The sequence below is a fragment of the Thunnus maccoyii genome, chromosome 6, assembly GCF_910596095.1.
Source record: "Thunnus maccoyii chromosome 6, fThuMac1.1, whole genome shotgun sequence".
Classification (NCBI taxonomy): domain Eukaryota; kingdom Metazoa; phylum Chordata; class Actinopteri; order Scombriformes; family Scombridae; genus Thunnus; species Thunnus maccoyii.
Window position 1 is genome coordinate 5,268,737 of NC_056538.1, and position 12,894 is coordinate 5,281,630.

Sequence of the window (12,894 nt, forward strand, 5' to 3'; positions counted from 1 at the left end):
GAAATAAAGCAGTTGGTGAGACTGAAAAAGAAGAAAAAGACTGGAGTCATGTCAGTGTTTTAAAGATCAGTTGTTCCGTTCTGATTTGAATAAGATTTACATGAGGCATTTTCATGTTTCCAAGATATACATTCAAAACTCTAATATGAAACTTAAAACAGCAAGGCTTAAGTCACTTCAGTGACAACTAAAAATACACAACACTAGCGCTATAATGAGATTTTTTAAATAAAAGACAGTAGTTGTAAACATTCTATCCAGCATAACTTCATCAGAGGATATTTAGTGATGAATGTTGAATCACAAATAGATGTAAGGTACATTCAATGACTTTTTCCATCTTCCCAGGAACATAAACAGTTGCATGACTTTGTTGACATCATTTTATAGACTGTATCATGGAGTCATCATGTTTACCCATATAAGACACAGTGTGAGAATCTTCATCACATCAGAATGTGTCATCCATCCGACTGGTGTCTGTCCTTTCTTGTTTTGACTCATAGGGCAACATTTCGTGCATCTTAAGGCAGTTATCACTGTCAGACATCTGTGTTTGGACTGATTTGACTGTTGTTCTTTCACTTTTGCATCAGTGTAATGTTCAACCACAGTTACAGGTACAGGCCAACGAAACATCTATCATGAAGAGTATAACAGACAGAGCTAGATAAGAAAATTAACCGGAGCATGTTGGATGTGTTGAGAGGTAGTTTGAACAGCCACTCATTTGACTCAAGAGATAAATCAAGTTCATAAAGTTGTGGATTTGTTACGTGGGATGGAGCAGATGAACCCAAGTGCAGACACAACAGCAAGGAGACAGGGACATGATAGAAACAAGGTGTTTATTGTAAAGGCTGGGAAAAGGGAATGCAGGCCTGGAGAAGCTTGGGCTGAGAACTGGGAAGTGGGGCTGGGGTTTGGGCAGGGAAATGGGAAACATGGGGCTGGGGCTTGGGCTGGAATCTGGAAATCTGGGGCTAAGGCTTGGGCTGGGAGCTGGGAAGAGTGGGGATTCAGGGCAGGAAAGCAGGGCTGATGAGACAAGACAAGGGATTGGGGACAGAGCAGATGGAACTGCAAGAGACAGGAAACAGGGTTAAACACAGGAACACAGGAGACAACAAAAAAAATGGATAAATGCAGGTGAAGTGGCGTGAAGCGTAGTAACTCTGACTGGAGCAGAGACTATGATCTGGCAGAGCTGAGTATTTGTAGAGGGATTGATTACTGAGGTGAGATGAGGTGCAGCTGGTGTGGCTCTGCTCTGACTCCAGCACACCTGTCTCCATTCACACAATCACACACACACACACACACACACACACACACACACACACACACACACACACACGGGTGCAATGAGACAGAGTGGTGAATAGAAGGTTTTTTATTTTATTTTTTTAATTAAAGTAATTAAACAACTTTATCCCTGTAAACTATGAACCAATATGACATCACAAGGGTTCCATATGTTTTTCTGTCATGCTCCACTTTGAAAGCCAAACAATTTTCATGCCCCGTGATTGTTTACACATCAACTAAAGGAGGCAAATTTAATTTTATTGAAATGATCAAGAACATAGACTGCATGTTTGTTTTCACAAATGTTTCTTATTCATCTCTGGTGTACAAATACAAGTTAACAGTTTTTACACACAGGTTTGTTGGATTTAACATACATGGCTGCTTGACAAGCATCAGCATTTCATATTTTCTTCCCTGTCAGAAGTCAGTTCATATTATACTTGACATGTCTACATACTAGGTAGCTTTGCTGGCATCAGAGGGGTATTTTTTCTTTATCTTTGCCAAATTAATTCATTTCAATAATTTTCACAGAAGACATGTTTATCTCGTCATAGCAGAAAAAGCACAGAAGGAACTAACAAGATTAATGAAGTAGTATACACAAAGTAGTTGCTATTTATTCCACACACTCCATGAATGTAACAGGGGTAAGTCAGAATTACCCCTGGTTGTAAGGTCTGCTTCACTGGTTTTAGTTAGTTGGTTGGTTTAGTTTGGTTATTTTTCTTAGGAGAGTAATACTCAGCCTGAAAAGCCTCACATCTTTACAGAGACACACTTTTACAACTTCAGTGTATTGCTCATGAGCACTTTGACAGTACTTTCTGACGGATGGGAGCATGTACTTTATTCACCTTCTTGTTCACATGTCCCATCTGGTTGTAGGATTGAACTGGTGATTTTCTGATTTCCTCACATCTCAAAAGCATCAGTGAGAAAATAATTGCTTTCTCCTCTTGCTCCTTACTTTTTGCAGACGTTTGGCCCTTGTCAACCATGATATATTTTTGTCCATAAGTGTGCTACATAATGCAAATCCCCAGATGTCTCCCAGCCTACTATGTGACCTAATCCACACTTAATCAGTTGAGACAGACACCCTGCACAGAGGTAGAAGTGTGTTTGCAAATGTCTCTGCGATATCAACAAAAAGTCTTACAGGTTGAAGACCAGATGAGAAGAAAATCTAACAGTGTGTGACCTCTCCTCTTAGTTGTCTCAGTAATCATGCTGGACATTTACAACCTCAGTTCTGCACAGAGGGAGTCAGAGTCAGAGAAGTAAAACATATTTGGTCATTATCAAAACAATGAAATAGCTCAACATGGACTGTGGGAGGCTTTGTATTGAGACAGGGGGAGAGAAAGAGGGATCTATTGTTGTGATGACAGCTGAAGCTTTTCATTTCATACCATTCTGATTTATGTGGGTCATACCACATTACCTGCTGACTCACTATTACTGGAAAGCAGTTTGGAGTTCAGGGACCTACAGAGGTCCTTCAGGGACTTTCAGGGTGCCCCAAGCAAAATGGGGAATAGTTCCATTCCACTTGAATTAATCTTAATTCAATTTTAGCATTTAATGAGTCACATCATGAGTGAATGAAAATTTTGTTCAGGAAACATGAGTACTACAGAGAAATTGATTTCTTGAATAACAAATAAGAATCAGAAGCTGTTCTGAAGATACCAGGCTATATTCACACTCATTATGATAAAATTAAAAACACAGTTTAAAGCTGCACTAATATATTATAATATTATAATACATTTTCCTATAACAATGCATCAATTGAGTAGAGTGGCCACTTATAGTGATGAAGCAAAAAGAATTATATATAATTTACTCTGCAGTTCCCCTCAAATCTACGTAACGTTTTAGCTTCCTTGAGCTCATTGCTTTTGCAGTTAGCCACTAAAGAGCCTTAAGAATTGGTGGAGACCAAACCAGAGCTAAAAGGAGAGCAAATATTAGTCTTACATTTCTCAAATGGCCAGAAACATGACTCCAAATGAATGTTAATGTTGGTCTGTGCCTGCTGGATGTGTGAGCTAACACGTTCGCCAGAACAACTTAATAGGGTGGTAAAGTCAATGTTGCATTTATAGCTTGTTCCACTGGTCCCATGTTGCCAAAAAAAGAAGAAATAAATTTGGAAAATCAATTAATGCGTCAAACTGGGTTCCATTCATACTTGTGTCTGAGTTCTTAACACTGAAATGCCAAAACAACAGAAACAAAATATTACATGCAGGCTTCATATTGTCTTCACAATGAGAAATCTTTACCAGCATCAGAAACTTGTAGGAGATTCAACAAACAGCCCAAGCTGACCATTCACAGCTCTTTCAGTCCCTGCATCATGTCAGCTATCTACAGCAGCAATGTGCGTAAGCTCTGTAGCTACACCATAACCCCTTATTGCAGAGCTATAAATCAAACTTTAATGCTGCCACACTGAATTATGCCTTTACTCTATATGTTGACAATCATGTGTCATTGTTTTCATAAGCTGCATTTTCAATAAATTCAATCCAATCTGGAGAATATTTTCAAAGACTTCTATTTTCAAGGATGGAAACCTTACAGTTGACAGAGGTGTGATACAAAGGATACATTTACAGATTTATCTGCATTAACTTGATTATGACATTACAGCGCTCCCCTTTTTTAAAATCCTCAGATGAATGATGAAGCTGATACGCGTGACCTCTGACCTCTACAGGGGTTTGTTGTCGTCTGTGTCTTGTACTGCCCCCAGCAGACTCACATAAAACCCCGAGGGGGTGCTTGGGTGGGGGTGGGGGAACAGAAAGGTGGGGGAACAATCTTCCAGTAAATCACCTCACCAAGCCCCCTCCTTGTCTCACAACCCCCCCTGCTCACTGTCTCACACACACACTCCTTAACACACACATTCACTGTTGACAGTAAGCAGGAGGGTGGAATGTCGAAGTATTTGCGTGTGTCTGCCTAATGCGTGGACGCACACATACACACGCACACACAATTGCTATCTGGTGTGGAATGTTTGTTCTGTTGGGGTCCAGTTACACGGGGGAGGGTAGTGGTCTTCAGCAGCCAGCTTGGCTGTCTGTCTGTCTCAACCTGCCATCAAACAAATCACTACAATAGAACATAATAGAAAAATGTAAAAGTACATGTGGGGACACAGTGGGATGTAAACCCACCTCAACCCCCTCTGGGGGTATTTACACTCTAGTTGACAGTACATCTATAGGATAGAGGTATAATAAGTAGTATCAAACTAATGTGATATTGTACACCTTCATCATTCAAGTCTTTCACTCTTGAAGGTTGCAGTCTTTATCTTTTAAGGCTGAATTCACACAAAATCAGGTGTTGCAGCACACCTCCGCAGGGTTATGGGGAGGTGCGGGGTGGCGGTGTGTTTGTTTGTAACTGCTGTGAAACAATCAGAAAAAATTTTTCCTGCTTTCTTGCAAACGCTACTTTCTCTCTTCATTCACTCTCTAGCTCACTCGACCACCACTGTTCTCTCTCTCACTCTCTTTGTCTCTTGTCTTTTTTTAAAATAAGTCGGGAAGCCGTCAGCAAAGCCTAACTTTATTTTTAACATTATCAAACAAAGAGAAATGTCTACATCTTTGTCCTCCCTCATAGCAGGGTTGTACAACTCTGATCAGTCTGATCGCCAGCTGTGATTGATCATCGCAGCGTGATGTCGAGTTGCGTTTCTCCAAAAGTTGATTCTGGTTCAACTTTCTCACCACAGGCTGCTGCAGAACCCCTGTGGGCCGCATCTCTGCAGTTTAAACACACTACCCCCATTCAAATGAATGGGAGGACTGGCATTTTTGCTGCAACGCCTGATTTGGTCTGAATACGGCCTAACAAAACACCATTAGGGTGAAGGGATGGAAAGATTATGAGAGAGAGAAAGAAGAACAGACATGGATTGGGGAGAGAAGAGAAATAGATAAAGTGTGTGTTTGCATTGTCTATGTAACTGAAACAATTAAAGGATACCTATTCGGCTTTTTGTGATTTTCTGTTATTTATATAGTGTTTGATGTCGGATATCTATGCTAAATATGTCAAAATTCCAAAACTTGAAATTAACGTATGTAGGAATGCTCCCTGCAAGTCAAAGGCCAGGGCTTCAAACTGCTCTCAATGCTTCGTTTACAACGTTTTTTCTACCTTGCCGATGAGCTGACATTGCGTCATTGCACATGCCCATAAACAGCAGTCCGTTCCATAGCCTTGATTGCTAATTTTTTTGCTAATGTTTTTTCAAGTGTTGTTTGCATTGTTCACTTTCATATTTCAGATTGCATTCTGGCTTCAACATGTGTGGATATATTTGAGAAGTTAACATTTCGAGTAAAGAATGAAAAAAAGTAGTAAAATCCTACTATCATAGTTCATTCCATGGTTTGTTGACGTAGCCTGTGGAGCATCTCGAAGTTGCATGGATGTATAATAAGAACTGGATACAGCTATGGAAGCAGGGCCCCATTCATGCCTATGAAAGTTGCTCAGTGGCACCAAAAAAAGATACTTCTCATTGTAAACATACTGTGCACGCTCTATGGGCCGCATGCACTTATGGAGCATGCTCACTAGAGACTTCCGCAGGCTGAGATTAGCCCCCCGGTTAACTTGAATGGGGATAAACAATTCAATCGTGCAGCTCTTCTAGACTTTCAAAATGTGATCAGACCAAATGGATCCAATTCTGATAGTGAAATGAATCATTTCCCAGAGGCTGTGATGCTCAAAAAAACGTATCCGCTGAATTACAGATATCTCTGTCACAATGCAAGTCTATGGGAAAAAGTCTTTTTGGGCCAGTGTGCATCACATGATCTAATTACACAATTTGGCCACTATGTCAAATTAGCTTCAAAGCCTGGTGCTGTTCCTGTATCCAGTTCTCTTTATAAATCCATGGGAAGTTGGCCAAGACGCAGCTTCTGGAAGCTAACCAATCAGAACAGAGTGGGCTCCTCAGGAGGGGGGCCTTAAAGAGACAGGTGCTAAAACAGCCTGTTTCAGGCAGAGGCTGAACTGATGGGCTGTGTAAAGGGTCAGTAGAAGATAAATAAGGAGTTTTTTAAACTGTGAATCATGCAAAGATATTCCAGTAGAGCCCAAGAAGAAAAATGTAGAAATGTGCATAATATGTCACCTTTAATTCCCTTTATTCACACTGCAAATTGAATGAGATTATGATTATGTGTCCTGTGCTGTTTAGTGCTAGACATCACATGGACTACTAAAAAACAGTGTCTAAGGTAACTCTGATACAATACATCAAATGTTAACATTCATAATTAATATGGTATATGCTCAGTTATAAGTAAATCAAATAAATGGAATAAATTAATCTCACCGTGACAGACAGGAATTTCATAATCAAGATCTTCAAATTTATCACAAGATTATGTGGAAAGTAACCATAACAATAGTGCTGATGCTGTATGGATGGTTGAAATGTAAACACAATCACCATTAAAAAAAATACTTCATATATTGGAAAAAAATAAATAATGGCTTTCAGTGATATTTTTTGTTTTCTACTGTAGTGGTCATGGTATATATGTTATGTTATAATGCACCTTATCCATTGCTGTATCCATTATTTTGTTATATCAGGACACCTTATCATTATCAGCATCAGCATTATTTCATATTTAGTACACATAAGCGGTTTGGTGACATGCACGTAATGCAACACTGTAAATAAGCCCCTGAGAGTATATTTCTTACCCAAATAAAAGAAGAGGAAAAAAATGGAGGAGGGAGGAAAAGAAAAAGTGATACTGAGTAGGAGGAAGAAGTGCAGTAAGAGTAGGAGAGAGAAGAGAAGGGGAGAGAACTCCTTCCAATAGTTTACACAGTGCAAGGATATAAAAGCTACCCAACCCGCCTCCCTCACTCCCCTCCCCTCACATTTACTACTCTTTCCATGTTGTTTCTTCACTCTACCACCACAACCACCCTCCTCCTTTATCCCTCCCCTTCCCCTCCCTCCTCTGGGCCAAAAGAGAGGAGTGATCAACCTGAGAGTTTAAACAAACCAGAGAGCCGGCAGGGCAGAGCAGAGCTCACACACTCACACACACACACACTCATACAGCTGTTCAGTGCTGAGGAAGCTCTACTGGAGTGTAGCGGAGAGCGAAGCTGAGGTAGGTTTGTTGCAGCTGTGAATGAAGATTGAAACTGCTGTGTTTTATGGGAGTTTTGAAACATAGCTGGCTCAAAGATATGTATGCTTTCTTTCTCTCACTCTGACTCCTTAAAAAACAGATTCTCTTGTTCTGTTCAATGCAGTAACTTCAGTCTGTTGTACCTGAGCTGTTGTGTTTGTATCAAGTTTGTGATGTTTTAAATGTTTGCTGTAGATTCTGAATGAATGCAGATAGTACAAACTTTAGTTTCATTGTCAACATCTTCGATATTTTCCAGTGTCTGTTTGTGCAGAACATCACCCACGACTCTCAAGTTCAACGGGTGTCTACAGAGTTTGACAGCCGTTAATAAGTCAAAGGTCAAGTCCTTTTCCTTTTGTCTTTGGTGATTTCAGACAAAAGACACAGTGAGACATCTACACTTACTGAGGGAGAAGGAGCCAAGGACGTCCCAGGACAGAGTTGAAGGAGCGGTGGGGATAAAACAGACCAGACCTTTGGCCCCCCTACAAACTTTCACCTCCCAACCCCTGTCTGTCAGTCCCCTCCCTCCAGCCAAACCCTGAGCACACTGACTGAAGCTACACATCCTCCAGTGGCCAGAGTATCTCACTTGCAGACATTAACTTACAGACCGAAAGGCTGTCAGCAGTGGCAACAGCTGCACCAATAGAAGCCCCAACCCTGGCTGAGATGGGAGACCTGTGTCACCTCCGGTCTTCTTCTCCAGAGGGGGAGACAGTGTGTGCAGCCCTAGCCCGTTACGAGAACACTCTCCGGGATGCCATCAGAGAGATCCACGTAGATGTCAGCACTTTTAAGCAGGGCATGGAGCGTCGTCTGGAGGAGGAGGCCAACCTGAGCGGGCCTCTCGGACGAGCTGTGGCTCAGCTCCAGCAGGAGAACCGGCAGCTCAGGAGTCAGCTGGAGGTTCTTACCCAACAGGTGGAGATCCTGACTGGGATGATGTGTGACCGCAGCACCTTGTTGAACAACAGCCACAATCACAGTCAAAACAACAAGAATCACCTTAATGACATTCAGGAGAACCATCAGGAGATAAAGGAGGTGATCTACGGGAAGGGTCAGGCTCACACTCAGAGCCAGTCTCATCTCCACCTCCAGACCTGCACCCTGGGGAGCCAAGCCCAGACCCACAGTGGCCTCAGCAGTCAGTCCAGTCCTGCGTCACCCCCTGCCACTTTCTCATCTTCTCCCAGCTCCAACAGTCCTCCTGTCAGCTCAAAAGTTTCCTCCATGGTGACGGGCCCTGTGGCCAGCAGCAGCCCATCCACCGCTCGCTTCTCCAGCCGAGCCACCTTCGCTGTGTCCAGCAAGACCAATGTGAGTACGGCATGTTTGTAGAACACATACAGAATCCTTTACAACAGTAGCTCCCAAACTGTTTTTATCTGGTCTACCACATCAGCCCCGAACTATGTTCCTGTGAACATGTTTTATATCTATATTGATTATGTAAAAGTGGATATTGTTGCAATATTTTTTTTCAAAACCCTTTAGTCAGGTTGGTCAATTTTGCATTTGATCTTCTTGGAGTGGCACAGATGGACATTTCAACCATTCATCCATTTTGCAAACTATTTTAGCCATTACTTTTAGCTATTTATTTCAACCATTTTTCCATTACATTTAGACAACTATTTTAAGCATTTATCCATTATTACTTTTAGCTATTTCAACCATTTATACTATGATGCTTTCAGCTAACAATTTCTATCCATTTTGTTTAGCTTTTTCACCATCTATCCAATACTTTTAGTTAACTATTATAACTGTTTAACCATTACTTTTAGCTATTTATTTCAGCCATTTAGCAAATACTGTTAGATATCTATTTATTTATTGCTTTAGCTATTTCAACCATTTATCTCTCATATGCGCCTAACTATTTGAACAGTTTATTCATTACATTTAGCTAGACTATCTATTTCAACAATTAATCCATTACTTTTATCAACTGTTTAGATGTCTCAACTTGCTTGCTGGCAAGACTATTTTCATGCACTCTCAATAGCAACATGCAGTGTTCAGGTTCTGCTGACCCAATACATTTTTAAAATCAAATTGTAATTTCTGTTTTCTCAAATAGTAGAGTTACTTAATAGTAGAGTTTTTCCATGTATTCCCTGGCAACTTCAGAAGTATCCCCCTGGGGTAGAAGTACCCCTGGTTGGGAATCACTGCTTTACATTTCAAGAACTTCCTAAATAGATCTCAACTCTTTAAGGTATCTCATCCAAGAAAATGTATAGCTTGCCATATTTGTACTGACCTAACACATAACACTGTCATCCCAGATACTTTGTAACATGGATGCAATGCAGTTTTCCAGGTAGGGAAAGGGCTGCTGTGGTAACAAGGCAGAATGTGAGTTTGACTGAAGCTGTGTTGCGTTGTGGTTGTGTGGATGTGTCACTGCGGTTGCACAAGAGGCCTCCACCAGGATGCTTAAGGATTTATGAAGTACAGTAACATGAGTCTAGCAGGCTCCTGGGAGGTGAGGTTAGTGTGGTCGTGTGGTTTTTCAGACCTGACTCAAATATGTGAAATCAGCATTGTGAAATGTAGGCTTTGGTTAGTCACTCAGTGTTGTCCTGTAAACCCACGGAATAAATTGAGGACAATATATTTTTCCTGGACTGGCCACCGACCAGCCCTTTAACCCTGAATGTCTGTCACTGACTGACTGCCTGGTTTTGGAGTATCCCCATTGGCCGTTGCTCTTTCAAAATGAATCGGAACGAACAGTTTCAATTACGTCCCCAGTGGGCGTTTACAGCAGAGCCCCTGAGTACAATCCCGAAATAAGTTTTAAAAACACACATTTACTGGCTGAAGAGCGTTTCACACAGAGGCTCCGACACTGACAGGAGCACCAACCTGCAGATACAAAGAGACACAACAGATCCATTTTACCAGCCTGCATGGTGGCTAGCCAGTTAGCATGGCTAGCATTATTAGCCTAGCCGTGCTGTGCTGTTTGTAGCCCATAGACTGTATAAAAATAAGGTGTCTTTACAGTGTTTGTGTGCTCTGAAAGACATCATGATGTGGATATAAAGTCACACAGCTGACGGACTCTTAGCCTAGCATGCTAATCAGGCGTAGACACATGGATGAGACCATATGTGTACAGGCATCTGCAGATAGAAACAGATGAAAGAGCAGGAGTTAACAGATAATTAGAATAATTATAATTAAAAGTTCTCTTTCAAATCAAGCATGAGTGGAAAGTATTGTTCTTGCAACTGCATTTTTACCCTTTTTTTTTTACTCAAATGTTTCTTAACCATGTCATGTGATATGCTACTTCAGTACACTTCAACAACAAATATTACTGGGACAACTACAGAAAATTTCAGACGAACATTTAATATCCAGGAATTCACATTATAGACACTACCACTGACAAATTGGCCACAATTTCACACATTGACCATACACAGTCCAGCCATATACTGGGTTTTCACCTAGTCTTGTTTTCCTCCAGTTCCAGTTGGAAGGCTGATTTGTCTACACTCAAGGTGTGTATCAGTCATTTGACTGTATGAGCAACACAACTGGTTTCTGTTTATGTATAGGTTATGATGCATCATTAATTATAACTGCATGAGTCATGACTAGACTGCCTGTGTCGAGAGTTTACTGCTCAGCGGTTTCTGAATTATTTATAGGAATAATGTTTAACTGTCACCTTGGGATGCTGCTCATGGAAGCACATCTGAAGTCTCCGAGTTGTCCCTTTCCACATCATTGCGTAGTTGAATTTGTTTCCTCTGTTGGCTTCTCTACCTTCTGCTGAAGCCAAAAACCGAATCTCCTGGCTGCAATCCATCCAATTGTTGCTGCATCATTCAACCAGTTGATGATGAGTGTGCAGTTTTCCTGGCCTTCCCCTGACCATAAATTCATGTTTGTTTCAGTTCAGGGAGGAAATTCTGTCCTATCTGCCTAAATATTTAGATACATTAAAGAGTAGACACCAGCTGGAAAAAATCAAGATTTTCTTCTCTCTTTTGCCTTCCCGTTCCCAGGTGATTCGATCATTGTTTGTGAGAACTTGCAGTTTGGCCTAATCCCCACAATATTTCTGCAGAGAATTATCAAAATTATTTTTTCCCCCAGATTTTGTCAAATTATTCCTGCAGCACAATCTACCTCTCCACTGTCTACCTATGTGCTCATTATGTTCCTAACAGTCATATATTAACCAAATATGGCAAAATATACAGCTGCCGTCTAACCCTAACCCTATCATCATGCACAAACCTGTCAAGCTCACAGAAAGGCACATGTAGGTATGCACAGGGTAAAGTGCCCATCTCTGCCTCCTCTACTGGTCAGAACTCACTCTTCTTCCTCCCTTCTGAAACATCGCTTCCTCTGCAGCAGAAGGAAAACTTGCTACCAGACTGCGAATGCTTCAATCAACATGTTAGCTTTCATAAACTGGCTGTATGTACATCTTGTACCATAAATCAGAGTAGTTGTGTGCACATCCATAACACCTCAGTGGGATAGGTGCTGGATGGATAAATCAATTAAATTGCGATACAGGGAGTTCCCGCACATCCATTCTCTACAAAAGAATCTCAATTTAATGTTATTCGCAACATTTCGACCAACTGCAGGTCCTCCTCAGGTAAATACTTTGATTTAGTGTGGGGGAACTCCTTGTATCGCAGTTTATATCTTGTACCACCATTGTATGTCTGTCAACAGTACATAATAACAGCATATATTTAGGGTTATATTTATTGCCTAAAGAAAGCAATGAAACGCAGGATGAGTCACATGTCTAGGTGTAGTGACTAAATCTTCTGTGACAAAAGGAGGTCCACATATAGTCAGAGAATGTTATTTTCTTCCAGGATGCCCCCTCTTGAAGTGGAAAATATGATATTTATCATGTATGAGGCCAGTATTGAGATTCTCTTTTTATTTGGAGCAGAGTTGGTCCTCGGTGAAGCTGCATTTTGTGTTTGCTGTAAACTCACAGCAGGCACACATCCTTTATGCATACCGCGTGTGTATTTGATGGTCTACACCACGCAGGAGGTGGCCAAGTCAACATCTGTAAAACATGGCATGTAACATGGCCCAGTTTTGGAAACATTTTCCAAAATGATACAGACTGCAGCTACAGATGACAATGTATTTTATCTCTACTACAAATTTGGCACTAGATATGCTCAGCTTTTCAACGTGTCAGAATTTACTTCAAAAATATTTGCTGGGTATAAGCATACACCGTCATACAAATATATATATATATAAATCAGAAAATGAAATTGCAAAAAACATTGTACACACATATACACATGTACACATTATGCAAATATCTGTTCCTGATGTATCTGTAATTACCAAAGTA

The 12,894-nt window shown here is 40.9% G+C and overlaps 1 protein-coding gene across 1 annotated transcript in view; it reads left to right on the forward strand.

Annotated features, from left to right (window-relative positions):
- The first annotated feature begins 7,346 nt into the window (after window positions 1–7,346).
- The window catches only part of smtnl (smoothelin, like), a 31,020-nt gene continuing 25,472 nt past the window's right edge, over window positions 7,347–12,894 (forward strand). The window contains exons 1-2 of the mRNA XM_042413149.1: window positions 7,347–7,496; window positions 7,895–8,843. Coding sequence (XP_042269083.1) covers window positions 8,193–8,843 — 651 coding nt within the window. The 5' untranslated portion in view covers window positions 7,347–7,496; window positions 7,895–8,192. The remainder of the gene's footprint in view (window positions 7,497–7,894; window positions 8,844–12,894) is intronic.